The sequence below is a fragment of the Pleurodeles waltl genome, chromosome 10, assembly GCF_031143425.1.
Source record: "Pleurodeles waltl isolate 20211129_DDA chromosome 10, aPleWal1.hap1.20221129, whole genome shotgun sequence".
NCBI classification, from domain to species: Eukaryota; Metazoa; Chordata; class Amphibia; order Caudata; family Salamandridae; genus Pleurodeles; species Pleurodeles waltl.
In genome coordinates this window covers 899456115-899484013 of record NC_090449.1, presented here as the reverse complement: position 1 = coordinate 899484013, position 27899 = coordinate 899456115, and the positions used below count along the sequence as shown (strand labels likewise).

Here is a 27899-nt window from a genome sequence, read left to right as displayed (position 1 = left end):
ATTCATGAGCTAGTACTAATTTCTTCTCTCCTGTTATCCTTTTCAAGTACTCCTTGCTCTATCACCTGTTTTTATTCTCTGTCTCTCGCTACGTTCTGTTGCCATTGTTTGCTCTTTGCCAGTCAACATAGGCCCTCACTACAAGGCTGGTGGTCATCAGACCTCCAGCCTTGCAGCAGCGGTCCTACTGCCGCAGACCAGGTGGTAATGACTGCCGCATTACAAGTTGTGGGGTTTGGCTGAAGCCAAATCGCCACAACGCTGCCTGGCCCACCGGTGTGGTCACACCTATGCGGTCGGCAGTGAGCTCCTCCGGGCCGGCAGCAGGCCTCTGGCAGTGGCAGTCATTACCCAGCGACAGGAATCCCCATTCCTGTCGCCAGCACACACATGCACACATATCCCCACACCTCCATGCACCCCCCACTCATACACGCAATCCCTTCCAAATTCACATTAATGCACAACCCCATCATCGACACACACACACATCCCCTCTCAATCCACACACCCCTCTCAGTCCACACTCATGCACACCCACATGCACACACATGCACTCATGCACACCCATTCAGGCACACATACACGCACACACCACACACATGCACTCAACACCCCTCCACCCCCCCCTTCGGACAATCAACTTACCTTTTCCGGTGAGCTGTTCGTCCGGGAGGGGATGGGTCCTGGTGTTTTGCACCGCACCGCTGTTAAAAACTCCGCCTAGCCGTATTACATGTCGTAATATGGCGTGCGGAGTCTTGCTGGCATGGCGGTGCTGGTGATGCAACTGCTTCTTCAACTCTGTCGGCCAGGCCGACGAAGTCGGACTTCCACCCATTTATGGGTGGAAGTCCAAACAGGACTCCTAATATGGCAGTCAGCAGACCACCAGCATTGGTGGTCTGTTGGCTGCAGCGGCTTTGGCGGTCTGCTTAAAAGACCCCCGAAGTCGTAATGAGGTCCATAATTTGGAAAATCTCATGCTTTTCAGCTCTTCTTAAAAGATAATCTTCCTATTGGAAAATCTGTTAACTTCTTCCATACTAATATGAGTATCGATTACACTACTGGTGCTTTCATTTTAAGGTGATTTCTCTCTTATTATAGCTTTGGTTCTCTTATTGTTTCATCATTATTTGCATATGTATTTACTCTACCAAGCCTTAAGTCTCTCACACCTCCCAATCTTTACACTTTCCTTAGGTATTTGTTATTATTACTTGCTCATAATTTCATGAAATATTTCATAAAACGTTTTGTCTGTCTCCTCTATTTTACGGTTTCAATTTTGATTTCCCCAGTCTCAGTTTGAAGTTTCTCAATTTTAAACTCTGCTTGTAAAGGCAGCATGTGAATAAAATCAGTTGATGTTTCTTCAAATTTATTTTCCAATGTATTTCCTTTGGTTACATCCAGATTTTCAACAACCCAACAAATGCCTATTCTTAACCCTCTTGGTGGGCATCTGACACCAAGATATCTTTGGAGTGTCAATGTGCCTCATCATCCGGAAGACTGTTGTTTCATGCCCCTTTCACATTCAAAAATATTGGTCACAAACATTTCTGTTTATTTGTATTGCTTTCTCTTTCCATAGTATTACCTGTACTTTCACTTAGACAGTACCCTGCTTCCTGTAAGATATTTAGACAAACTTGTTGTAATGAGTAGCTGTGCTTTTCCCAGTATCTTAAAGATACCCTAACAAGGCAGCAATGGATGAAAACTTAGGATCAGCAGTTAAGGAGCTCCAACTAATTTCTTTGGTTGAGCCACCGGAGAGAAAATTAAAGGATAGAACACTTTAAGTTTTATTTCTTCTTTACATTTATTTAAATTCTTAGTGTTTCATTTATATGATTTCCCAACATTAAAGCAATGAAGAGAGACACCTTCTTTAGCTAACTCATTTCACTGTACATTTCACTTCATCAAGGCCTATATATGTAATTTGAAAGTTCATATGCCTCACTCTTTTTGTGTATCCCTGAAGAGTGGCAACATGTCCATTATACAGCATGAATGTCTGTAGTATGGCTACTTTCTCTGTTGCTCGCATCTTAGTCATAAGCTGGGTAGGCTTCTAGCAAATGAACAATGAACTGAGGGCACACCATTTATGTATCTTCAGTTCTGAATTCAATTTATCAAATAGTGACTAGTTACAGACATAGGAGGATAAGTTTAAAATGTCCCATAGCTTCTATCAGGAGGGGTACACACTTGAGCAGGTAGAACCACAAAAGCTGATGGAAAACCTACAGCAAACTGTGCTCCATAGAGGTGACAAGAAATAAAGATTTGAGGTAAAAGCCCCCATTTCAAAGGCAGAGCTAATCCTTATGATAAAAGTCTTGAAAATTATGAAAGTACCAGACCTGGTGCCTTCTATATTTTTGCACCATGCTAGTGGGAATCCCAGTGAACATCTTCAGTGACGAACATATATGCAGGTAATCATGCATCAGTGATTCTGAAGCCAAAGTGTAGTCAGTGAGCCGTGGCTTACCTAGAACAATGCCCCAACTTAATATTAATTAAATAATCTTTGGGAAAATGTTAGACGAAAGATTGGAGCAGATAATACTACAGAAGGCTCACCCAAAGCAGGCTGTGGGATACCAATAATAGCCCAGATCAGGGCATTTCTATAAACTGTAGGCAGTAACAATATTAAGGCCTTTAACATAGTGGACATAGCAAGACAGCACAGGAAGAAATCCATACTACTTTACCCAATGTCATTTTCTGAATTGGGTAAAAACCTCTGTACAGCTCAAATTCGTGTAATTGGGCTATTCTCATCTGTGGTCTCAAGTGTTCAAGATACCTGCTGTCTCTCATTTTTTTGCCCTCTCAATTGAAACTTGGAATCACAGAGTAAGGACTCCTCAAGCTATGCCGAGGGTCATGTTGAGAAAAGACATCTTCAAAGTTACTATGTTTGCGAATGACATTCTGGAAATGTCAGCACCTGCTCACATTAAGGTGGTGCAGTGCTTCTAGTTGGTGTTGTATTTCAAGAATATGATACTAAATGTAGAAGCTTTACCTCTGACCCTTTATCCCACCAGGATTAAAAACCTACATAGAAGGTTCCTTTCCAGTGCAGCAAGAAATAGATCAGGTAATTGGGAATATGTGCAACCACCAACCATCCAGGGCATTTTGTGGACGAACTAGCCTGAGCTGTTGGCAAGTTTCTTTCAATACCTTTAAAAATGGCAAAAGTTCTCCATTTTATAAATTGGAAGAATCGCTGGCATTAAGAGGTCAGTCCACACAAAGCCATTTCACTTTTCTAAGCGTTACTTTGAAACAAACTTACTCAAGGAATTCCAGAATTATAACAGCTTTATTTGGTTAGGGGAGGGGAACGTACCCCTAAGAAAAGTGTGAGGTATCTAAGGGAGGGGCATCACAGCTGAGATTCGGTCTGCCCTGGATGGGCATAGATATAAAAGGAAAGAATGCTTCAATGATCAAACACTTTTAAGGTTATGATTTTAGAGGGACAGCCAAACAGATGATTTTAACACTACCAGTTTCGGGTAGAAGTCTTGCAGTAATTGACTGGTTAAGTAGGCGTCGATATTTATTAGACATGGTGAGACTGGCATATACTTTTGGTGGAAATCTAAAACGTTTAGTAAAATGTGATCACCACTGGTGAATATTGTTTAATTTTAATGTGACTTTCTATTAAGTTTACTACAATGCCTAGTCCTACAAATTGGTGTAGAAGTAGGGCTTGATGTAGGATTGAAGCAAAAAGAGGCGGAGTTGGGGTTATAAAAAGTTACTTCATGTAATACTGTGTGCATAGGTATAAGACTACATAAAGATTACTGAGAAATACATTTACATATGTATCGGCCCATCAACAAGGAGGATGTTTTTCACCTTCAGGCTCTGAGTGACATCATAAACAGCATAAGCTTCACATTTGGTATTTATGGTATCCGTTGGAAAGCTGAAATGAAGACATCCCCCTATTTGACAGCTGCCTACAATTTTAAATGTTAGTGTTAATAACTTGTCTCATATAAATTATATCCTACCTGTTTACCTGCTCCACCTTATACATGTCAAACTTGTAACACAAATCCCCTTTCCTTTGCCTCTAATTCACTAATAATCTAATTATTCGGTCTGTCATCTATTACTTGCATCTCTCGACCTCAGCTTTTTTAAATTTGTTTTTGTCTCCCATTGCCTTTATTTTGCTGCTAGTCTGATGCATATAATGTATAAAAAGACCACAGTGTTTCTCTGCGCATTATTGTACCTAGGTAGAGAGTAGAACTCAACTTGAGGCCTCATTTAGGTGGTTGGGTGTCTCGCTGGCAAAATGCTACTGTGACAGAGGCAGTAGGTCTACCAAACCAACTGCATCCAGACCACAAACTATGTTAGTTCCTTACTGTTCTGGAGACTAGATACCAATAAACCTGAAACTCAACATGCAGGACTTGAAGAGAGTGGAACCACCAAGTTGAAACAGCTACTCTTAAACCAGTACCGGGTTGTAGTCTGACACCTGCGAATTAGCCCAACAGTGCCCTGGTGTGGTGTGTGCCTCTGAATAGCACAGCAGTCAAATTACACATGAGGCCATGATCTGGTTCCTAACACAATCCATTATTTTTGTCTTGTGGATGTTCTGTGCTTGTAGAAAGTTTTAGGAATCTTGGGGCCATCAGACTCGTGTTTGTCACAAAAAATGCATTCCGCCTTCCCTCCTGTAGCTGTTGGCTTTCCCTGGGAAAGATTATGGTGGTCATTACAACCTCGGCGGTCTTTTAACAAGACCGTCGAGGGACCGCCGTGTGGAAGACCGCCAGTAGTGGCGGTTTGCCACTCGGCATATTATGACTGTTGGCTGCTCTCTGTCCTTTTAACGACGGAGAGCCGCCAACAGCCATACTGGCGGGCGGCGGGGAAGTGGAGGTTGCTCCACCTCCACCGTCACGCCAACAGAACACCGCCCAGCCAATCACATCTTGTGATTCGCCGTGGCGGTGTTCTGTTGGCGGTGTGATGTCGGCGGAGCAGTCCACATGGCTCCCGTCCCCTCCCGGAGGATCGACGGACAAGGTAAGTCGATCGTCCGTTAGGGGAGGGGGTTGGGGGGTGTTGTGTGGGTGCATGGGGGTGTGCGTCTGTGTATGTAGAGGGGGGGTGTGAGTGCGTGTATGCTTGCGGGTGTGTTGCGTGTGTTGGGAGTGAGTGTATGGCTGTATGGATGTGTGCGTGTATGTGTGCTGGTGGTGCCTGCATGCGTGTCGTGTGTGTGTGAGTTATGTGATGTTGGGGGTCGGGGTGGGGATGGGGGCCCTGCCACCTTTGGGGGGTGGCAGTGGTGGTGGGGGGGTGTAGGGGAGGGAGTCGGGGTGGGGGTGGGGGGTGGGGGAGACTCCTATCAGTGCCAGGGAAGGAATTCCCTGGCACTGATAGGGCTTACCGCCTTGGATTTCATGGCGGTTCCTACTGCTGGAAATCCACGGCGGTAAGCCGGATCGAAATACCGGCGGCGGTATTGTGACGGCCGCCGGGCTGGAGACCCAGGTCTCCAGCCCAGCGGTCGTCTCCGCCCCGGCGGGCGGAACGGTGAAGCGGCGGATGATCATGGCGGTAACCGCCATGGTTATGATACTAAAAAAAAGACCGCCAGCCTGTTGGCGGTCTTACCGCCGCTTTAACACCGTCCGCCAGGGTTGTAATGACCCCCTATGTTTTTAAAAACTGCTGGATACTAGGCTCTTTATTTTATTGCAGTTTTATTTAGCGCATACTCGACTTCAAGGTATTGGAGGAAATATTAAAGATGTGTGCGCCTCTGAAATCTCATTGCAGATGACAACAGGCGCAAGCAGATTGGGGGAACTGCTAAGGTGGTAATCAGTGCTCGGCGCTGCTGCAGCCAGATAATTGTGACCTCCGGCAGATAAGTAACAAGCATTTTCAATGCAACGGGGCTCGCATTTGCTCGAGTTGGAGCTATTTGCGTGGTAAACTCCTAACCTAACTTTTCTTGCCACACAAATTAAAAGAAAAAAAAACACAGCGCCATCTCGCCATGCAAAATGCAGCGAGATCGTGCTGAAATTGAAAACGAAAAAACGGAGCACGATCACGCTATTTAAACCCCAGCGCGATCTCGCTGCAGGGAAAATTATCAGATAAAGTAGTCCAGAAACCAGGCTCAAAACATCGTGCCTCGTATGTTTCTAGTAGTTTACTGGGGCTGTGTAGGCGGGCTAAACATCGGAAAAGGCATGACGTATGCATGCCTTTCACAAATGAAAGCAAGCAGATTTTAAAGAGCAAGCCCAGGAACCAATGAAAGAGACTGACGTGACCTGGGTGTGGTTTGAAGCCCAAAGAGAGATTACTTTATGGACAGAGCGCTTTGCGCTCGGCCATAAAAACTGAAATGAAAAGAGTTCACTCATCTCCTCGCTCGCATATAGATAAATCACTTAAGTACATGCAAGCGAGGAGATGAGTGAACTTTTTTTGTTTCGTTTCATCTCCTCACTGGCATGTACATAAGTGATTTGTGAACATGCGAGTACTGTGTAATTTTCAGCTAGTGCATTTAGCGTACATTTTTTTTTTTTTTTGGGGGGGGGGTGCGTGGTAGACTTTAGCCACTGTCATGCATTTGCATCTTGAACTGAAGTGGAGTCACGGTACTAGCGGATCGCTGACACTCTCAGCTAATAATGATTAATATGATTAGTGTGACTGAGCTAAGCAATTTATGAAAAGGCTTATTTTTTAATAATGAAGTGAGCGGTGACTTTTTGAATACAGCCTCCTGCCTGGGTGTGACTGCGGTGCAATGAGTACGATCAGGCTACAAGGGCACTCAGTGCTTCTGTTTCTAATGCCTTGCAGCAGTTTGAAGATCTTCTTAAGAGTTTCTCTTTGCTCAAATTGGTGTAATTTCATATATTTATATGTTTCCCTTGTCTTAATTGCTTGATTTTGCTCTCAAGAAAGCGTCACTCATAACCGTTGAAATGTCACTCATAATTACACTGAAATTATGAAAATGTCACACATAGCAATCTGAAGCCTTGGCAGCTATGAATGTCTTGTTACTGCCCACTTCCAAATGAGATACTTAGGGGGTTATTCTAACTTTGGAGGAGGTGTTAATCCGTCCCAAAAGTGACTGAAAAGTGACGGATTTACCACCAGCCGTATTACGAGTCCATTATATCCTATGGAACTCGTAATACGGCTGGTGGTTTATCCGTCACTTTACCGTCACTTTTGGGACGGATTAACACTCCTCCAAAGTTAGAATAACCCCCTTAGTCTCTTGTTTTACAGTGGCTGTCACTCAAGTCTTTACTCCCTTATTGAATTACATTTTTGAACATCTGTTTCTTTGCTGTCCTTTCTGTTATATGCTTCACATTTGCCTTCTCCTTGCCCAATAGAAGCCTAAAGCTATTTTCCTATGTTCCATGCTCTCATTTGCAGTTGCGCTTGTCCCAGAAAACCATTTTGAAATGATGATATAATGATCAATTAATTTAGGAGTTCTTTTAAAATAACAGTGATCTGTTGTCACTGTATTTACTGATCTGGAATACAGAATACAAACTATTGTAAAGCAGATTTATCTGATAACGTTCCTCCGATTTTTGCAGGTGGTCACTTTGTGGTACAGAGCCCCAGAAGTTTTACTTCAGTCCAGTTATGCCACACCAGTTGATCTCTGGAGTGTGGGATGCATATTTGCTGAAATGTTTCGCAGAAAGTAAGCACACATTTTCCTATACTTTTATATTTCCTTAAACATATGTAGTGCACTGGTATGGACTATTTAAGTAAAAGACTCTTTACTACAACAGCCTCCCAGAAAGTGCTTACCTATATATAAAAATTGTTTCACATAATACTGTGCAGCTTCCCCTCGGAGTGAGCACACAACATCTGAAATTTGTTTTTAACAGAGAGAACAAAATATAGAGTGACCACCTCACTCGAGGTCATTTCTGATACTGTCTTAAGGATGGAGCATTTCACAAAAAATGATTTTTTTCTAGGTCTCTTAATCTAGTTAGTTCAATGGAAGTAAAAGACATGAACTTCTGAATACATTAGACTATCTATGAAAACCATTGCTGGAAACAGTGGCCCCCATTACGGGTTTGGGCGGTCAGACCTTGCACTCCTGGTGGTCTGACTGCCAGATTACAGGCCTGGTGGTCAGACCGCCAGGAGACCGCTGCCACCACCAGGCTCATGGATCCCTGGGACAGGTGGGGGGGTGGCGGTAGTCATGGTCAGGCGCTGGGTTCAGTGCTGCCATGCTGATCATGAGTCCTCTTTCGCTTTTTCATGGCAGGGGCTCCATCATGAAAAAGTGGAAAGCCAGTGCTGGGTGCCACAGGAGGGCCCCCTGCCAGCACCCTTAGGATGCACACTATCTGCTGCACAGGCAGTACTCATTCCGCTTGTGCTGTTGTGCCCCCTTAAGGGAGCTGAGGCCAATGCTGTGACACTGTTTCTGCCTGTCTGACTGGTAGAAATGTCCTAATACGATGTTTCTGCCAGTCAGCCCAGTAAACATATTGTAATACGACTGAGGGGGAGGCCCTTGCTATGAAGGCAGCCTCCTGCCCACAGCTTTTGCAGTCGGATCATTCCGATCACCAAAGTTGTAATGAGGCCCACTATCTCTAATGACCTGGATGGGGTTCGTCTTTCTACTAGTATATCAGCATGGAAAAAAAAGAATAAGGGCAACCATTTTAATTTGTACCTAAATTAGCAATATGTCATCATAATTACAGATAGGTAGGTTCACATTGGTCATGAGCTATCTATTATGCAGCAGCATATCGAATTGGGACGCACATTCTTGCAACAGCTTTGTGTCTGTATTAACGTTTGAATAGTAGTTTCTCAAAATAGTTTACATTTTTCACAAGCTGCTCATTCATCAGTGCGAGGAACAGTGGCAGCTCGTGGGAGAGAAAATGGTGGGGTGGCACGGTGCGTGGTGGGGGGAGTGCAGGGAGGGGAGAAATAAAATAATATATATATTTTTTTTAATGTAGCTTAATTCCGCGCTGCTCCACTCCTCTGCCGTCGACTGCAGAAACAGGCTCCCAGCCTGCCCTGCGGCTAATCTTGAAGCTGCTTATACCAGCATCAGGATTGGCTGGGAGCGCCCTGGCTGGGCGCTCCCAGGCAGAGTGGGAGCCTGTGCTTTTAGCACAGTGCTGGGCTGGATAGAGCACACTGCGCATGTGTGTTTGGTCGACTTGAGTTGGCCGGCCAAGCACATGCGCTCTGAGGGGAGTGCTCAGTGCACTCCCCTCAGTTTGCATCACATTCCGTGGCCCATCCATCTAATATGAAACGATAATAAACATAGTTTATTATTGTTTTGTATTAAAGGGTTTGCAGCTGCTGCTGCTGGCGGGGGTGGGGGTCGACGCTGCTCCTCCGTAGCGGAGGAGCTGCTCTGGCGAGGAATGGTGTGTATTTCAATTTAAACAATAGAAACATTTTAGGTTTGGTTGCTTGAATGACATACTAGCAATACAGGGAGTGCAGAATTATTAGGCAAATGAGTATTTTGACCACATTATCCTCTTTATGCATGTTGTCTTACTCCAAGCTGTATAGGCTCGAAAGCCTACTACCAATTAAGCATATTAGGTGATGTGCATCTCTGTAATGAGAAGGGGTGTGGTCTAATGACATCAACACCCTATATCAGGTGTGCATAATTATTAGGCAACTTCCTTTCCTTTGGCAAAATGGGTCAAAAGAAGGACTTGACAGGCTCAGAAAAGTCAAAAATAGTGAGATATCTTGCAGAGGGATGCAGCACTCTTAAAATTGCAAAGCTTCTGAAGCGTGATCATCGAACAATCGAGCGTTTCATTCAAAATAGTCAACAGGGTCGCAAGAAGCGTGTGGAAAAACCAAGGCGCAAAATAACTGCCCATGAACTGAGAAAAGTCAAGCGTGCAGCTGCCACGATGCCACTTGCCACCAGTTTGGCCATATTTCAGAGCTGCAACATCACTGGAGTGCCCAAAAGCACAAGGTGTGCAATACTCAGAGACATGGCCAAGGTAAGAAAGGCTGAAAGACGACCACCACTGAACAAGACACACAAGCTGAAACGTCAAGACTGGGCCAAGAAATATCTCAAGACTGATTTTTCTAAGGTTTTATGGACTGATGAAATGAGAGTGAGTCTTGATGGGCCAGATGGATGGGCCCGTGGCTGGATTGGTAAAGGGCAGAGAGCTCCAGTCCGACTCAGACGCCAGCAAGGTGGAGGTGGAGTACTGGTTTGGGCTGGTATCATCAAAGATGAGCTTGTGGGTCCTTTTCGGGTTGAGGATGGAGTCAAGCTCAACTCCCAGTCCTACTGCCAGTTCCTGGAAGACACCTTCTTCAAGCAGTGGTACAGGAAGAAGTCTGCATCCTTCAAGAAAAACATGATTTTCATGCAGGACAATGCTCCATCACACGCGTCCAAGTACTCCACAGCGTGGCTGGCAAGAAAGGGTATAAAAGAAGGAAATCTAATGACATGGCCTCCTTGTTCACCTGATCTGAACCCCATTGAGAACCTGTGGTCCATCATGAAATGTGAGATTTACAAGGAGGGAAAACAGTACACCTCTCTGAACAGTGTCTGGGAGGCTGTGGTTGCTGCTGCACGCAATGTTGATGGTGAACAGATCAAAACACTGACAGAATCCATGGATGGCAGGCTTTTGAGTGTTCTTGCAAAGAAAGGTGGCTATATTGGTCACTGATTTGTTTTTGTTTTGTTTTTGAATGTCAGAAATGTATATTTGTGAATGTTGAGATGTTATATTGGTTTCACTGGTAATAATAAATAATTGAAATGGGTATATATTTTTTTTTGTTAAGTTGCCTAATAATTATGCACAGTAATAGTCACCTGCACACACAGATATCCCCCTAACATAGCTAAAACTAAAAACAAACTAAAAACTACTTCCAAAAATATTCAGCTTTGATATTAATGAGTTTTTTGGGTTCATTGAGAACATGGTTGTTGTTCAATAATAAAATTAATCCTCAAAAATACAACTTGCCTAATAATTCTGCACTCCCTGTATGTTTGCCAAATCTACTGAATATAAGAGAAGCAATGGGACTGGTATAGAAATCAGAATCTTAGTCTGCAAGATTGGTGCTTGGCTGTGAATGCAGGCATTATGTTTGATAAATAGAGTTTAGCTATTACACCATCAGCATACGATATTTTTTCAGATCATGGGCTCCTGATGTCAAAATAGTGTTCGCAGATGGATGCGGAGTTATCTTTCGGAGCTGGAACTTGCACTGTCTGAGGTACATGAAACTACTTCCTGAAGCCACATTATAATCACACAAGTGCAATGTGTGATAAACAGGTGCGCACGATAACCCGTTCCAGTCTCAAGAAAAAAAGCCATAGGCATTAAAAACACCTCCCTTCAGAATGAAGGTCTTCAAACGACATATTCAAACGACATATGAAGGATTCTGGAATGCAGGGAAGAATTCCACAACAAGCAATAGAAACAGGAACCAGCAGGTGGGGAGAGCAAAGAACTACAGATGGAATACAGTTGCATAGTGACGCACTCTCCAAAAAACTGGAGCCCCTTTATATGGAGAAAAGAGGAACACAAAAGTATGAATCACGCCATGTGACAATCCTCATGATGGATTGGATAACCTAATAGAAACTAAAGGAAGAAACAGCCATATTGCAAAGGAAGGAAAAAGAAAACCACGAACCAGACTACCAGTGGAGCCCCTTTGTAGCCCACGTGCAAACTTTCAGGCAAGTGATTGCCTTCTTAGATTCAAGAACCTGGAAAGACAGCCAGCTGCGCTTAGCAGTAGCAAGGACCCCGGAAGCTCCAGTTATACTTGCTCATGGTAAGTGTCTTACTTTGCCTGCAGCCGCTGGCTTCAGAAGGTGTCTCTCAGGACCAGGGTACTGCTGTATCGCGGCTCCAAGGTACCATAACAACCCAGGCCCGAATGTTGGTGAAAAGCTACGTTCACAACGTGTAGCCCATGACCTACGAGTGGCCAGATTAGGGTAAAGCACTTATATAACTAGTTGAAGTGCAAAACAAAAACAGTCTGACTCGAAGAGGCGGTAAACAGTGATTCTTTTCTAAGCAGTGCGGTGTGAACAGTGGTTTTTTGGAGTTGTCTTGGCCACGTCATTCAACAGCTATGGATAAATAGTATAGGTGTACCCCTGGGAGAAATGTTAAAAATTTTATTTATCTTCTTTTGACAGTTTACTTTCATAAAAAAGTATGAAACACCTGATAAATAAGCACATTATTAACTTAAAACATACAGGAAGCAGGTGTTTATTTTAAACAAAACCAATGATTACAAGGAGCTCTTATATTGCCCTGTAAAGGTTAGTCTTTGCTTCGGGTGCCTCGTACTCCCTTACAGACTTGTTTTATTATTATTATTACTTTCAAAAATACAAGTTAACTTAAAACTCTACAGGTAAACTGATAATGTATTACATGCTCCACTTTTTGCTCTGTAAGTCATGGTATAGAAATCACCACCTAGTAACTGTTAACGTTAACAAAGGTGGATTAATACTGATGCACTGTGTTAGACCTGATATCCTTGGTGTGGTATTCCCCAAATATTTTACCATCACCCCTCCTTTTTTGCTTAAGTGTTTTGAAGTATTTTTTCTTTTAGGACTCTCTTCACTTTACCACTTCTAACCAGTGCTGAAGTTGCGGTGCTCTCTCCTTCAAACATGGTAAAATTAGACTACAACTAATTGGCAAATTTAGTTTACTTGTAAGCCCCCAGTAAGTGGGTACTACTTGTCCCAAAAGGCCCATAGGGCAGGGTGCATTATATTTAAAAAATAGGACATATGGGTAATTTTTTAGATGTCTTGGCAGTGAAAAACTCCTAAAGACATTTTTCGCTGTTCCGTGGCATATCTCTTCTATTGACTAACACTAGGTTACCTTTTTAGATTTAATAAGTGATAAGTTTTGATTTGGAGCAGGTAAAGATATAGGCCCTCATTATGACATTGGCAGTAAATTCTAATTACCGCCACGCTGACTGCCGCCAACATACCGCCGCCACCAGGGATATCTGCTCACCATATTATGACACACACAACAATCTGTCACTATTCAGCCACACACACAATTCCGCCACACCAAAGGTCAGTGATAAACTGGCGGTATCAAAACCCACACCGTTACACCAAAACAACTACACCCATCACATCATGACCCATGAATCACCACAGAGGACATTCAACGGCGGTAAACTATTGGCAGTACGTATCGCTGTGCTCAAAATACACACACACATACAAAACAACATCACATTGGCCAATTTGAATAACACACACCTGACACCCATACACACACCACACCCACACCACTATAAAACACATACCCACATTACCCATAACCCTTCACCATTACAAATCGTTGGCACAAGACAGACACCATGACTACAGACAAAACCAGAACCACACACCACCTACACCTATACACCACCCATGCACCCCTCATCACACACCCCAACACTTCACCCTACACACCCTCACCTACACACCTCACACAATAACCATGGCACCACAAAGACACCCCTGATTCTCAGAGGAGGAGCTAAGGGTCATGGTGGAGGAAATCATCAGGGTAGAGCCACAGCTATTTGGAGCACAGGTGCAGCAGATATCCATTGCTAGGGAGATGGAGCTGTGGCGGAGGATCGTAGACAGGGTCAACGTGAGGGACAGCATCCCAGAACAAGGGATGACATCAGGAAGAGGTAGAACGACCTTCGGGGGAAGGTGCGTTCCATAGCAGCAAGACACCAACTCGCTGTACAGAGGACTGGCAGTGGAGCCGCCTCCTCCCCCACAACTAACAGCATGGGAGGAGCAGGGCTTGGCAATCATGCATCCTGAGGGCCTGGCCAGGGTAGCAGGAGGACTAGATTCTAGTACGTCAACTCTATACTACTACTACTACTACCCAGTACCTGCATGCCATCACATACCCTCACCCTCACTCCCATTACTTCACCACCTCCCACACACCCCACCATCACATCCCACCCATTGCAATGGCAAGCCCTGCATGCACCACCAATGCATGGACATCACTCACAGCCCTGCATGAACACCCATCACCAAAGCATGCACACTAGAGAGAATCAGCTAGCCCACCATAAGCCAACTTACACAAGTTAAAGCTGCCAGGGAAAATACAACCAAATAGGGCAACCCACTGATGTACAATATGCCACAAATAGAAACAATAAAACAGAACTTACATCCCCACAGGTATCCCAGCCTATGTCAGCGGAAAAGAGCGGCCAGTAATATTCAGTCCTCCGACTGAAGAGGCCCACAATGATGACAGCAACTCTGGTCCCCTGGATCTGGATGACCAACTTGGCCCATCAGGGACCTCTGGACAGTCAGTTACCCAGCCACAGTCACACACCACCACAGAGCCTCCCCCATCTGGAAACACCACCACAGCACCCACCCAGCATACCCGTACCTCTGTCCCCAGGACACATCTTTCAGCAGTGTGTCCACCACTACAGGGACCCCAGGGCACACCTCATACCCAAGACAATCAGGGACCTTTTGTCTGTGGTAGTGGGCACGCGGTTCAGGGGACAGAGGCACAGGCCACCAGGGAAACTGGGAGGAGTGCTGTGTGCTGGGGGACCAAGGAACGGACTCTCCACGAGGCACTGACTGAGATCCTGGGAGCCTACCAACGTTCCCAGGATACTCTGGGCCAGATCCTGGACAACGTGCATGAGAACAGGCAGCTGCAGGAGGGACAGTACCAGAGGATCAGGAAGGACTTGCAGGCCATCAACAACACCCTGGTCTCCAAAGCAGGGGTGCTGGCAGTCATGGCCAACATTAAGAGGGAGGCAGTCTCACACCAGCGGGCCCCTGCCACTAGCCAGACATCTGAACTGCCTTCAAACTCCGCTGCCATTAGTGGACAGGAGGCCCCGCCACAGGACTCACAGGCCACCAGCACCCCTCCCCCTGCAGAAGGAGAACCATCCCGCAAACATTCCCTGCGATCTAGGTAGAAGCCGGAGACTATTCTGAAGACCCCCGCCAGGAAATGAGACTCTCCTGATTGTCACCCTTGTGTCACACTCTGTCACTGTGTCCACCTTGAACTGCCATTGCTCCCCTTCCTATGTCCCCTTGGTCAATGAACCTGTGCTACAAACAGACTGGAACAATACCCTGGATTTTCCTCCATCATCACCCTATCATCTTGCACTTGCCCCTCTTCTTCTTAGCACCTCAATAAACACCTTGAAAAATACAAGTATGGAGCATGTAAGAGTTTTTAAGTATGTATTCGTTTAACCAGGTTCAAACATTGCAGTTCAAATGTACAGTAATGCTCACATAGGAAAGACCTGTAGTGTCCTGCAGTGATCACATCAGGAGCGATAGTGGGGCACCAACACCTGCAAAATGAATTACCAAAGGGTACAGTGAGTGGGCATAGAAGTGGGAAATACCAGCATGCCACTGCCTAAAGCTAATCAAAATAATGACAATGAAATGAGAAGTAACACTGTCTTACCTGTGTGCCACTGGAAATATTGACGTATCACTGCTGTTCTCTGTTCCTCTGCCTCCTCATCCTCACTGTCCACAGGGTCCACTGCTGCCACACAGCCATCTCCATCCTCCTCCTCCTGCAGAAAAGGCACATGGCGTCTCAAGGCAAGGTTGTGCAACATGCAGCATACCACAATTATCTGTCTGACCTTCTTGGGTGAGTAGCACAGGGATCCACCAGTTAGATGGAGGCACCAAAACCTGCCATTCAGGAGGCGAAAGGTACGTTCGATTATCCTTCTTATTCTCCCATGTGCCTCATTGTAACGTTCTTCTGCCCTTGTCCTGGCATTCGTCACAGGGGTCAGTAGCCATGATATGTTGGGGTAACCTGAGTCACCTGCAAATATCGAGGGACAACATTTAGCCGCACACTATCCTATATGGCCCACACCATACCCATACACCAACATATGCTGGGTGGGAACTAGGGCTCACTTATTAGCCACACCCGGTGCCTCTGTAGTTGGCCCATCACATTTGGGATGCTGCTATTCCTCAGGGTAAAGGCATCATGCACAGACCCAGGATACTTAGCATTGACATGTGAGTTTACTAGTCCGCCAAGCACACCATCTGTACATTCACGGAGTGAAAACTCTTACGATTTCTGTACACATGTTCATTTTGCCAGGGAAGGACAAATGCAATATGAGTTCCATCAATCGCCCCAGTTATGTTGGGGATATGTCCCATTGCATAGAAGTTTGCTTTCACTGTTGCTAAATCCTCCACTTGGGGGAAAACAATGTAGCTGCACATGTGTTTAATCAGGGCAGACAACACTATTGTCAGCACTATTGAGAACATTGGAAAGAACCTGTAGCCAAGAAATGGAGCACTGACAGAATTTTCACAAGAGGGGGGATCCCAGTAGTGTGACGGAGAGCAGATATCAGGTCAGGCTCCAGTTGGGCACACAGCTCTGTTATTGTGGCCCTGTCAAGTCTATAGATCAGGATAATGTGCCTGTCCTCTATTGTTGCCAGGTCCACCAGGGGTCTGTACACTGGGGTATGTCTCCATCTCCTGTTCATTCACAGCGGTTGCAGTCTAAGGGACAAAAGAGTGAGGAGCCGGTCACAAACTGTACATTGGAGACACAACAGTACAATGCATGATGTTAACTAGTAATGGGTAAGTGGGATTTGTCCTGTATGCCCAAGTTTTAACTGTGAAGCAGTTATAATCCAGGGCCTGCCCCCCCCCCCTTGAAATGGCGTCAGCCTGTCCTGTGTGGAGGGACAGGTGAAGTGAGGTAATTCCGCTGATGTTGTGTGCCGTTGCGGTAGGTGGTCCGCCGTGCATCTCTTCATTGGCTAACATTGGGCCCTATGGGGAACAGTGGCCAATGGTGATGTACGCCGGTGGTGACGGTATGCACTGCTGCAGACGTGACCGCCATTTTCTATCTGATTCCTCACTTGCTACCTAACCTTCAACAGGAGAGGACCTACACTGCATGTGCTGCTGTGACCTGTGTCTAAAACCTACCATGGACTGTGTGACTGGGGAAAGATCCCCTGCCTTCACCTCGGCGGAGTTGGAGAGACTGGTGGATGGGGTCTTACCCCAGTACGGACTGCTGTATGGGCCTCCAGACCAACAGGTGAGTACACTGTGGGTACGATGCATGTGGCATGAATGCATGGAGTGGTGTGTATGAAGACCTTGTGTAGGGGGTTGGGTGGATGTCCCCTGGGCGGCACACCTTGTATGCTGGGCCATGAGTGTGTAAATGGTGAGGGAAATGGGTATGGTGGGCCATAAGTGTAACAGGCCGGACGGTCTGACTGATACCATATCATGTGTATTTCCTCTGCAGGTCAGCGCCCATCAAAAGAAGGGTATATGGCGTGCCATCGCCAAGGACGTGCGGACCCTGGGGGTCTACGGCAGGCAGAGCACCCACTGTCAGAAACGGTGGGAGGACCTTAAACGCTGGGCACGGAAGATTGCAGAAGCCCAGCAGGGGTTGGCCTCACAACGAGGAAGGGGTGCCCGTCGAACCCTGACCCCCCTGATGGCCTGCATACTGGTGGTGGCCTAACCAGAGCTGGATGGGTGCTTGGGGCATCACAGTAGCCACAAGGGGGTGAGTACAGTGCCCATCATCACAACTTAAGCATGGTAGGGTGGTATCCGGGTTGGGGATGTGTGTCAGTGGGTGCCCCTAGGCCAGGCCTGACATTGCAGAGTAGACCCCATGTTGGCCAGGGTTCTGAAATGATAATTCTGCTACCTAGTACGTAGGCGTCCACAACTGGTCAGGGCTGTCTGGGTCCCAGGGGTGCTGCATTTGGCACTGTGTGCCCATCCCCATGCCTTGGTGGCTAGCATTATAACTGGTAGTGCAATGCATAGTGGGTAGGGCTGTTTCCTGTGTGCAAGTGTGCTGTGTACGCAACGGTGGTGTTGGTGCAGCCATTGACCCAGTGTATCCTTTTCTCTCCCCCCTTTTTGTTTTGTCACCCTGTCCTTATGTGCATTAGCATCATCTAGAGGAGGAGCAGCTGCACCAGCAACAGAGGGAGCTGCATCTCAGAGTACACAGGAGGCAAAGTTCACCAACGGTGAGGGCACCAGTTGGACGGAGGGCGAGGGGAGCAACACAGCAACACGGCAGAGACTGGAGAGGACAGTTCGGACACCTCTATGCCCATCCCAGCTACAGGTACAGCCACCACCCTCGTACCAGCACTGACCTCCCAGCAGCCCCTCATCGAGTTGCCCGTGCCCGCTCACCCAGGAGGGTGTGCATCTCCTTCGACCCAGGCATCTCAGGCCCTGCCCCAGTTAGCCCTGCTGCCCTGAGTGAGGGGGCTATTGACCTCCTGAGATCCATCTCTGTAGGGGAGTGAACCATTGTGAATGCCATCCAGGGACTGGCAGCCCAGATGCAATAGACTAATGCATTCCTGGAGGGCATTCACACTGGCTTGGCGGTCCAACAGATATCAATCCAGGCTCTGGCCTCCTCTCTGATGGCAACCATTGTCCCTGTTTCCACCCTTCCCCCCCCTCCAACTTCCTCTTCCCAATCCCATTCCCCTCAACCTTAACCTATCCCAAGCACACAGGCAGACGAGCATGCACACAAGACAACACACAAGAGTGGCACAGGCAAACAGAAGCACCACACATCATCCCACAGGCACTCACACAAACACCACCCAGATGTAGACATAACAACATCCACAATTTCCACTGTCTCCCCCCCATCCACCTCCCTCCGAGTTGCATCTGCACTCACACCTGCATGCACTACATCCTCATCCACCACCAGCATCACCACCACACCTAGCAGAACACACACCTCACTGGCAGACACCTCCACAACAGCCATGCACACATCCTGTGTCCTCTCCCACTGTGTCTATCCCACCCCCTCCTAAAGTACACAAACGCAAGCTCTCAGACATCCAACAGCCATCCACTTCACAACAGCATCCAGCCTATGCACCCAAACACAGCAGATAGACACCACCTACAACCACTCCCTCTTCTTCCACTCCCAAACCTTCTCCCTCTTCCCACCCCAGTGTCCCTGAGAATGTTTTCCTCTCCTCCATTGACCTCTTCCCTACCCTTTCCCCCCTGTCCGTCACGTATGGCCATGGTGGCAAAAACCCAGGCAAGCACCTCAGCCACCCAGTCCATGGGCCCAGTAGTCTCCACACTCACTTCTGGTGGGAAAGGATCCAGGACACCTGTGCAGAGGTTGAAGGAGCCAGCCCCAGCTGCTGCCAGAAAGGGCAAGAAGCCAGCCCCAACTAGTGCCCGGAAGGGCGAGGAGCCAGCCCCAGCTGCAGCCTGGAGGATCAAGGAGTCAGCCTCAGCTGCTGCCAGGAAGGGCAAGGTGCCAGCCCCAGCTGCGGCCAGGAAGGGCGGGTGCCAGCCCCAGCTGCTGCCAGGAAGGGCAAAGAGCCAGCCCCAGCTGCTGCCAGGAAGGGCAAGGAGCCAGCCCCAGCTGCTGCCAGGAAGGGCAAGGAGCCAGCACCAGCTGGCATGAAGGACAAGGGGCCTGGTGCAGGGACTCAGATGGAGCCCCCACCATTAACCATGGTTGTGCAACCGTCCGAGGCTGCAGGGGATGGGCTGGAGCCTCCCCTCCCACCACCACCAGCACCACCAGTGGGCAGCCATCCGAGGCTGCAGAGGATGGGCTGGAGCCTCCCCACCACCACCAGCAGCAGCAGCAACACCACCACCAATGGGCAGCCATCCGAGGCTGCAGGGGATGGGCTGGAGCCCCCCCCCCCCACCAGCAGCAGCAGCAGCACCCCAACCATTGAGCAGACGTCTCCGGCGCCAGACAGTATGTAGTCCTGCCCCCATGGCCTGCTGTGTGGACTGCCACCTTCAAATCAAGTGGGTATGACACCCACCTGTGAGACTGTGACCCTGCACTCCCCAGGATGAAGAGCACAGGCCATGATGCCCCCTCCAGAACCAGTGGGTCAGACACCTACCAACCACAGCCTCCCCAGGATGAAAAACACAGGGCACGATGCCCCCTCCAGAACCAGTGGGTCAGACACCCACCAACCCCAGCCTCCCCAGGATGACAAACACAGGGCACGATGCCCCCTCCAGAACCAGTGGGTCAGACACCCACCAACTCCAGCCTCCACCAGGATGAAGAGCACAGGGCATGTTGCCCACTCCAGAGCATGTGGGCAAGTCACCCACTTGAGAGACTCTAGCCTTGCACTCCCCAGGGCCAAGCAGTGGGCAAATCACCTACTTGAGAGACTGTGGCCTTGCCCTCCCCAGGACCAAGCAGTGGGCAAATCACCCACTTGAGAGACTGTGGCCTTGCACTCCCCAGGACCAAGCAGTGGGCAAGTCACCCACTTGAGAGACTGTAGCCTTGCACTGCCTAGGACCAAGCAGTGGGCAAGTCACCCACGTGAGATACTGTGGCCTTGCATTCCCCAGGACCAAGCAGTGGGCAAGTCACCCACTTAAGAGACTGTGGCCTTGCACTCACCAGGATCAAGCATGGGGCATGTTGCCTCCTCCAGAACTAGTGGTCTTGTTCCATCTGCCGGCTGGGGGCCCCCCCATTCCCCGTCCCTCTGAGGTGCCTGCCTATTTGCCAAAGGATGCCCCTGCAGTGTTCTCTCCGTGTTGTTGCCGGTAATGAGTGGGGCCTTAGACTTTGGCCTGTGGCCCTGTGGCCCACGCATAATGAGGACTGGGAAGTGTCCCTTGAATTGTACATATGTATATATCAGTTGCATAGCATTTTCGTTTTTCTACTGTGTTTTATACTCACTTTATCACATTCCTGTTGTCCTTGCATTATTCCTCAGGGGTATGGGGTAAATATGTTTTATTACTGCAGCTGATTATGTGTATGGTGTTGAGGGTGGGCGTGTGTGTGTGTCACTCTCTTTCTCCCCCCCCCATGTGCTAGGTGGCTGTACTCACCGTGGTAATCTTTGCCGTCGTTGGTGTTCGTGGTGGAGCAGGATGTAGAAGATAATTGGAAATATCTGCAGCTCAGGCTCCATGGCGGCGTAGTTGTTCCCTGTGTCTCCAATGGTGAGTCCTTTTGCTTCTGTGCAGTGTTTCCGCCAGGCTTTTGATGTCATTGGTACCGCCCCGGAAAAGGTGGCGGATTGTTTTGTTGTAATATGGTGGGGGGAACATTGACTTATGCCTGGCTGTATGCCGCTACCGCCGTGGTGGCTGTTATTTCCACCCTGACAGTCGGTGTGGTAAAGTGGCTGTCTACCTGAGTTCTCACTGCCATGGTCATAATTTGGCGGTAGTTACCGGCAGTTTGTTGGCGGTATTATTGACACTTTATCACCGACCGCCAGGGTTGTAATGAGGGCCATACTGCTTACACTCAAAAGAATTGTAAATTAAAATCCTCTTTAACCCCTTCGCTGCCAGGCCTTTTCCCCCTCAGGTGCCAGGCCTTTTTTGGCTGTTTGGGGCAGGGCGTGCTTAGGCCCTCATAACTTTTTGTCTACATAACCTACCCACACCAAATTTACGTCCTTTTTTCCAACATCCTAGGGATTCTAGAGGTACCCAGACTTTGTGGGTTCCCCTGAAGGAGACCAAGAAATTAGCCAAAATACAGTGAGAATTTTGTTTTTTTCAAGAAAATTGGAAAAAGGGCTGCAAAAGAAGGCTTGTGTTTTTTTTCCTTGAAAATGGCATCAACAAAGGGTTTGCGGTGCTAAAATCACCAGCTTCCTAGATTTCAGGAATAGGCAGACTTGAATCAGAAAACCCAATTTTTCAACACAATTTTGGCATTTTACTGGGACATACCCCATGTTTACTATTTTTTGTGCTTTCAGCCTCCTTCCAGTCAGTGACAGAAATGAGTGTGAAACCAATGCTGGATCCCAAAAACCTACACATTTCCGAAAAGTAGCCAAAATTCTACATTCAGCAATGGGTAATTTGTGTAGATCCTACAAGTTTTTTTTTACAGAAAATAACAACTGAAATTGAGGTAAAAAACCAGCCATTTCTCTCTACGTTTTACTCTGTAACTTTTTCCTGTGATGTCAGATTTTAAAGCAATATACCGTTACGTCTGCTGGACTCTTCTGGTTGCGGGGATTATATAGGGCTTGTAGATTCATCAAGAACCCTAGGTACCCAGAGCCAATAAATGAGTTGCACCTTGCAGTGGGTTTTCATTCTATACCGGGTATAAAGCAATTAATTTGCTGGAATATAAAGAATGAAAAATAGGTATCAAGAAAACCTTTTTATTTCCAAAATGGGCACAAGATAAGGTGTTGAGGGGCAATGGTTATTTGTACATCTCTGAAATCTGGGGTGCCCATACTAGCATGTGAATTACAGGGCATTTCTCAAATAGGCGTCTTTTTAACACACTGTCAAATTTGGAAGGAAAAAATGTAGAGAAAGACAAGGGGCAATAACACTTGTTTTGCTATTCTATATTCCCCAAGTCCCTGGTTAAAAACTGTACCTCACTTGTGTGGGTAGGCCTAGCACCTGCAACAGGAAATGCCCCAAAACACAACATGGACACATCACACTTTCCCCAAAGAAAACAGAGCTGTTTTTTGCAAAGTGCCTACCTGTGGATTTTGGCCTCTAGCTCAGTCGGCACCTAGGGAAACCTACCAAACTTGTGCATTTTTGTAAACTAGAGACCTAGGGGAATCCAAGATGGGGTGACTTGTGGGGCTCTCACCAGGTTCTGTTACCCAGAATCCTATGCAAACCTCACAATTTGGCTAAAAAAACACTTTTTCCTCACATTTCGGTGACAGAAAGTTCTGGAATCTGAGAGGAGCCACATATTTCCTTCCAGCCAGCGTTCCCCCAAGTCTCCTGATAAAAATGATAATTCACTTGTGTGGGTATGCCTACTGCCCACAACAGGAAATTCCCTAAAACACAACGTGGACACATCACATACTTCCAAAGAAAACAGAGGTGTTTTTTGCAAAGTGCCTACCTGTGGATTTTGGCCTATAGGTCAGTCTGCACCTAGGGAAACCTACCAAACCTGTGGACTTTTTAAAACTAGAGACCTCGGGGAATCAAGATGGGGTGACTTGTGGGGCTCTCACCAGGTTCTGTTACCAAGAATCCTTTGCAAACCTCAAAATTTGGCTAAAAAAACACTTTTTCCTCACATTTCGGTGACAGAAAGTTCTGGAATCTGAGAGGAGTCACAAATTTCCTTCCACCCAGCGTTCCCCCAAGTCTCCCGATACAAATTATAACTCACTTGTGTGTTTAGGCCTAGTGCCCGCAGCAGGAAATGCCCCAAAACACAATGTGGACACATCACATTTTCCCAGCGAAAACAGAGGAGTTTTTTGCAAAGTGCCTACCTGTGGATTTTGGCCTCTAGCTCAGCTGGCACCTAGGGAAACCTACCAAACCTATGCATGTTTGAAAACTAGACACCTAGGGGAATCCATGATGGGGTGACTTGTGGGGCTCTCACCAGGTTCTGTTACCCAGAATCCTTTTCAAACCTCAACATTTGGCTAAAAAACACTTTTTCCTCACATTTCAGTGACAGAAAATTCTGGAATCTGAGAGGAGCCACCAATTTCCTTCCACCAAGCGCTCCCCCAAGTCTCCTGATAAAAATGGTACCTCACTTGTGTGGGTAGGCCTTGTGCTCGCAACAGGAAATGCCCCAAAACATTATCTGGACACATCAAAATTATCAAATACAAAACTACCTTTTTTTGCGGGGGCACCTGCGTTTTTGGCCCTGGTCTCAGCAGCCATCTAGGGAAACCTACCAAACCCAGATATTTCTGAAAACTAGACACCTGAGGGAGCCCAGGGAGGTGTGACTTGCGTGGACCCCCCAATGTTTTCTTACCCAGAATCCTCAGCAAACCTCAAATTTAGCTAAACAAAATCACATTTTCTCCACATTTCTGTGTGGGATCACCGCACTAGGACAAATTTCATACCACCCAACGTTCCCCTCAGTCTCCCTGTAAAAATGATACCTCACTTGTGTAGGTGGGCCAAGTGCTTCTAACAGGGAAGAGCCAAAAACATGTCGAAATTGAGGGGGAACCAAAGTGGGTCCAAAAGGGCAGTTTGAAAAAAACATTTTTAGGAAGACAAGTGCAGCAGAATTGTTAATGGTATAGATGAGACAATGTTGGTTGGTAGGAATTTTGTGGATTCCTGCAGATTCCGGAAGGTTCCATCACAAAAATGGGTAAAAAATTTGTGATTTCCAGCAAAGTTGGAGGTTTGCAGGGCATTGTGGGTAAGAAAATGGTGCGGGCTGCATGTGAAGCACACCACCTTGGACTAACCCAGATGTTTAATTTTCAGATGTGTCTAGGACTTGTGGATTTTTCTATATAACAGCTTCCCAAAGTCCAAAAAATGCAGCCCTCACCATTCCAAGTGGGACGATTTTGAGAGTTAGCCACGCTCTCATGGCACAAATGTAAAACCAAATCCCCAAATAATCAAATGTCCACTAGCTTGCCGTGAGATAAGATGTTTTAGTATGCGGGGGGAGTTGAAAGACTGTTACCCCCTTCAGTTGGGGTGGGGGCACTGGTTGGTAGCCACCACCATACTATTTTTTTTTTTTTTTAATTCCCCAGCATTTAGTGGACTTTCTGCTTCCCCAGGGTGTGGATCAGGGGTAATTGCCCCATCTGCCCACTGGTGGGCAGAACATCTTTGGGCACATTTATTTGGGGTGGGGGTATGGCCGTACCCCCACCCTCTTATTTTGAAAAAAAAATGTTCCCTGGTCTCTGGTGGGCTTTCTGCCCACCCCCCCCCCCCTTTGGGGGAAAATGGGGTTCCAAAAATAGGCCGTTCTGCCCCCAAGGGGGGCAGATATGGCCAACAGTAATGTGTCCCCATGGGGAGCGACCCTTGCCCAAGGGGCGGCCCCCCCAAACAAAACACACACATACACACACACCACTCCCTGGTGCCTAAGTGGTTTCTGTCCCCCTGGGGCAGATCGGACTAACTGAAATAGGCCGAGCTGCCCCCAAGGGGAGCACAAATGACCTAAAATAAATTTGTCCCCCAAGTTGAGCGACCCTTGCCAAAGGGGTCGCTCCCCTAGCGTGAATTTGTCGAAAAAGAAAATCGCTGGTGCCTAGTGGTTTCTGTCCCCCTTGGGGGCAGATCGGCCTAATAAAAATAGGCTGACCTGCCCCCAAAGGGGGCAGAAATGGCGTAAAATAAATTTTACCCCAGGGGGAATGACCATTGCCTAAGGGGTCGCTCCCCTTGCGTGAATTTGACACAAAAAAAAAAATCCCTGGTGTCTAGTGGTTTCTGCCCCCTTTGGAGGCAGATTGGGCTAATAAAAATAGGCCGATCTGCCTCCAAGGGGGGCAGAAATGGCCTAAGGATAATTTTGCCCCCAGGGGAGCAACCCTTGCCTAAGGGGTCGCTCCTCACATATAAAAAAATATAAAAAAAACAAAAAAATCCCTGGTGCCTAGAGGTTTCTGCCCCCGGACATATTTGCCCCCCCAGTGGAGCGACCCTTGCCTAAGGGGTTGCTCCCCTCATGTGAAAATTACAAAAAAAAATCTCTGGTGTCTAGTGGTTTCTGCCCCCCTTGGGGCCAGATTGACCTACTAAAAATAGGCTGATCTGCCCCCAAGGGGGGCAGAAATAGCCTAAAGATAATTTTGCTCCCAGGGGAGCGACCCTTGCCTAAGGGGTTGCTCCCCACATATAAAATAATAAAAAATAAATTAAAAAAATCCCTGGTGTCTAGAGGTTTTTGCCCCCCCCCACCCCCGGGGGCAGATCAGGCTAATTACAATAGGCCGATCTGCCCCCAAGGGGGGCACAAATGGCCTAAAATTAATTTTGCCCCCAGGGGAGCGACCCTTGCTTAAGGGGTCGCTCCCCTCATGTGAAACTCACAAAAAAAATCCCTTGGTGTCTAATGATTTCTGCCTCCCTTGGGGGCAGATTGGCCAAATAAAAATAGACCTATCTGCCCCCAAGGGGGACAGAAACGGCCTCAAATTAATTTTGCCCCCAGGGTAGAGACCCCTGCCTAAGGGGGTCACTCCTCACATACTAACAAAAGCAAAAACAAAAAAAACAAAAATCACTGGTGTCTAAGGGTTTCTGCCCCCCCCTCAGGGGCAGATCTGCCTAATTATAATTGGCCAATCAGCCCCCGGAGGGCAGGAATAGTCTAAAAATAAATTGCCCCACTGGGGAGTGGCCCTTGCCCAAGGGGCCGCTCCCCTTAGATGATAAAGACAAAAAAAAATCCCTGCTGTCTAGTGGGCATCACGATCGGGCAGCAGAAATGCTCAGAGAGACATGAAAGGAGAGGAAAGGCCTTTCCTCTCCTTTCATGCCTCTCTGCCCCTCCACGTGATCGGAGGAGAAATGCTTTTGCCTTTCTCTTCCCATTGGCGCTGGAAGCTGAGCTTCCAGCGCGGAGGGGAAGGCCTCTGATGAGGTCAGCGTGCAAGAGCGCACTGATGTCATCAGATGCCACAGGGGGGCTGGGGGTGGGGTTGGAAGGGGAAGCGATTCCCATTCCATCCCTGCCCAGGAGAGGGGGGTGCTTGGCCACTGGTGGGAGCCCTAGCGCTCCCCCCGGGGCCCCTAGCAGGATGAGCTGATCTCGTCTTCGGCACTGGGACAGCTCGTCCTGGGCACCCTAGGGGTTAACTATGAAGTTGAATTTTAAGGTACATTTCTGAAAATGGCACTTTTAGAAAGCTGTCATTTTCTTGTGCCAATCATTTGTGCCTCCTGCCAGTGTCCTTGGTCACATGACTGGGAATGGCTCTGCTGTAGGGACTTGTGTACTGCTTCCAGACAGTGACACAAAGAGGGCCTAGGTGTGGACAGGATGGACCATTGTGGCAGGAGCGGCACCGAGCCACAGTTGAAATTCAAAGGACTTTGTCTCACACACAAACAGAAGAATCTGACACCAGGCCTGCTATGTTCTTTGTCATCCCTGACAGTTTGGAGCCTTGACACGGGAAGGGGAAATGATTCCCAGAACCAGATGAAGTGGTAGGACATGTTGTCCCCCGAAACACAACGGCTGGCATCAGATATAAATATTGCAACTCCAGCACCACTCATCAGAAGAATCCTGGGCCTGTGGATATTATAGAAGAAGGACTGTTCTGCTGCTTGAAGGACTATCTTGCTGTCCAAGAAGGAAGATTCAACTTGCTTGCCTTCACCCCAGGGTTTCCAGAGTGACTCAAAGGACCAGTTGGCTGACCTCCTATGAGAGCTACAGGGACACTATAATCTCCAGATGCCTCCCTGCAACTGCCCAGTGAATCTGTTGCAACTGGATCTTCAACTGGACCTGCCTGAACTCTGTTGTCCTCTACTGGAGTGACTTTGTGATCCACGAGAGGTGCCTTCCCAGGTCCTGGACTCTTGGCTTACATCAGTTTGTACTCTTCCTGAAGTCCACAACTCCTGACCTGCTCTTCTCACTACAGCCACAGCCATCCACAATGCTCAGCCTCCTTCTCCTCGTGGCCTGCTCCATCACAAACAAAACTCTTCATGCCGGACTTAGAAGGTAACTTTGCAACAGGACTAACCTGACCCCTGCATCCGATCCGTGCTCCACCGTGGTCGCCCTGAACTTGTAACTTTCCCCAAGTTTAGCGCAACCAGATGACCACAAGTGTGCTTTGAGCTTTTAGGTGCTATTTCACCT

The 27899-nt window shown here is 47.5% G+C and overlaps 1 protein-coding gene across 6 annotated transcripts in view; it reads left to right on the top strand.

Moving 5' to 3' along the window:
- CDK6 (cyclin dependent kinase 6) overlaps nucleotides 1-27899 on the top strand; it is a 609297-nt gene that overhangs the window by 441262 nt on the left and 140136 nt on the right. For all 6 annotated transcript variants that reach the window (XM_069211653.1, XM_069211656.1, XM_069211657.1 and 3 more), the window contains exon 5: nucleotides 7671-7780. In XM_069211653.1, the coding sequence (XP_069067754.1) occupies nucleotides 7671-7780 (110 nt within the window). The remainder of the gene's footprint in view (nucleotides 1-7670; nucleotides 7781-27899) is intronic.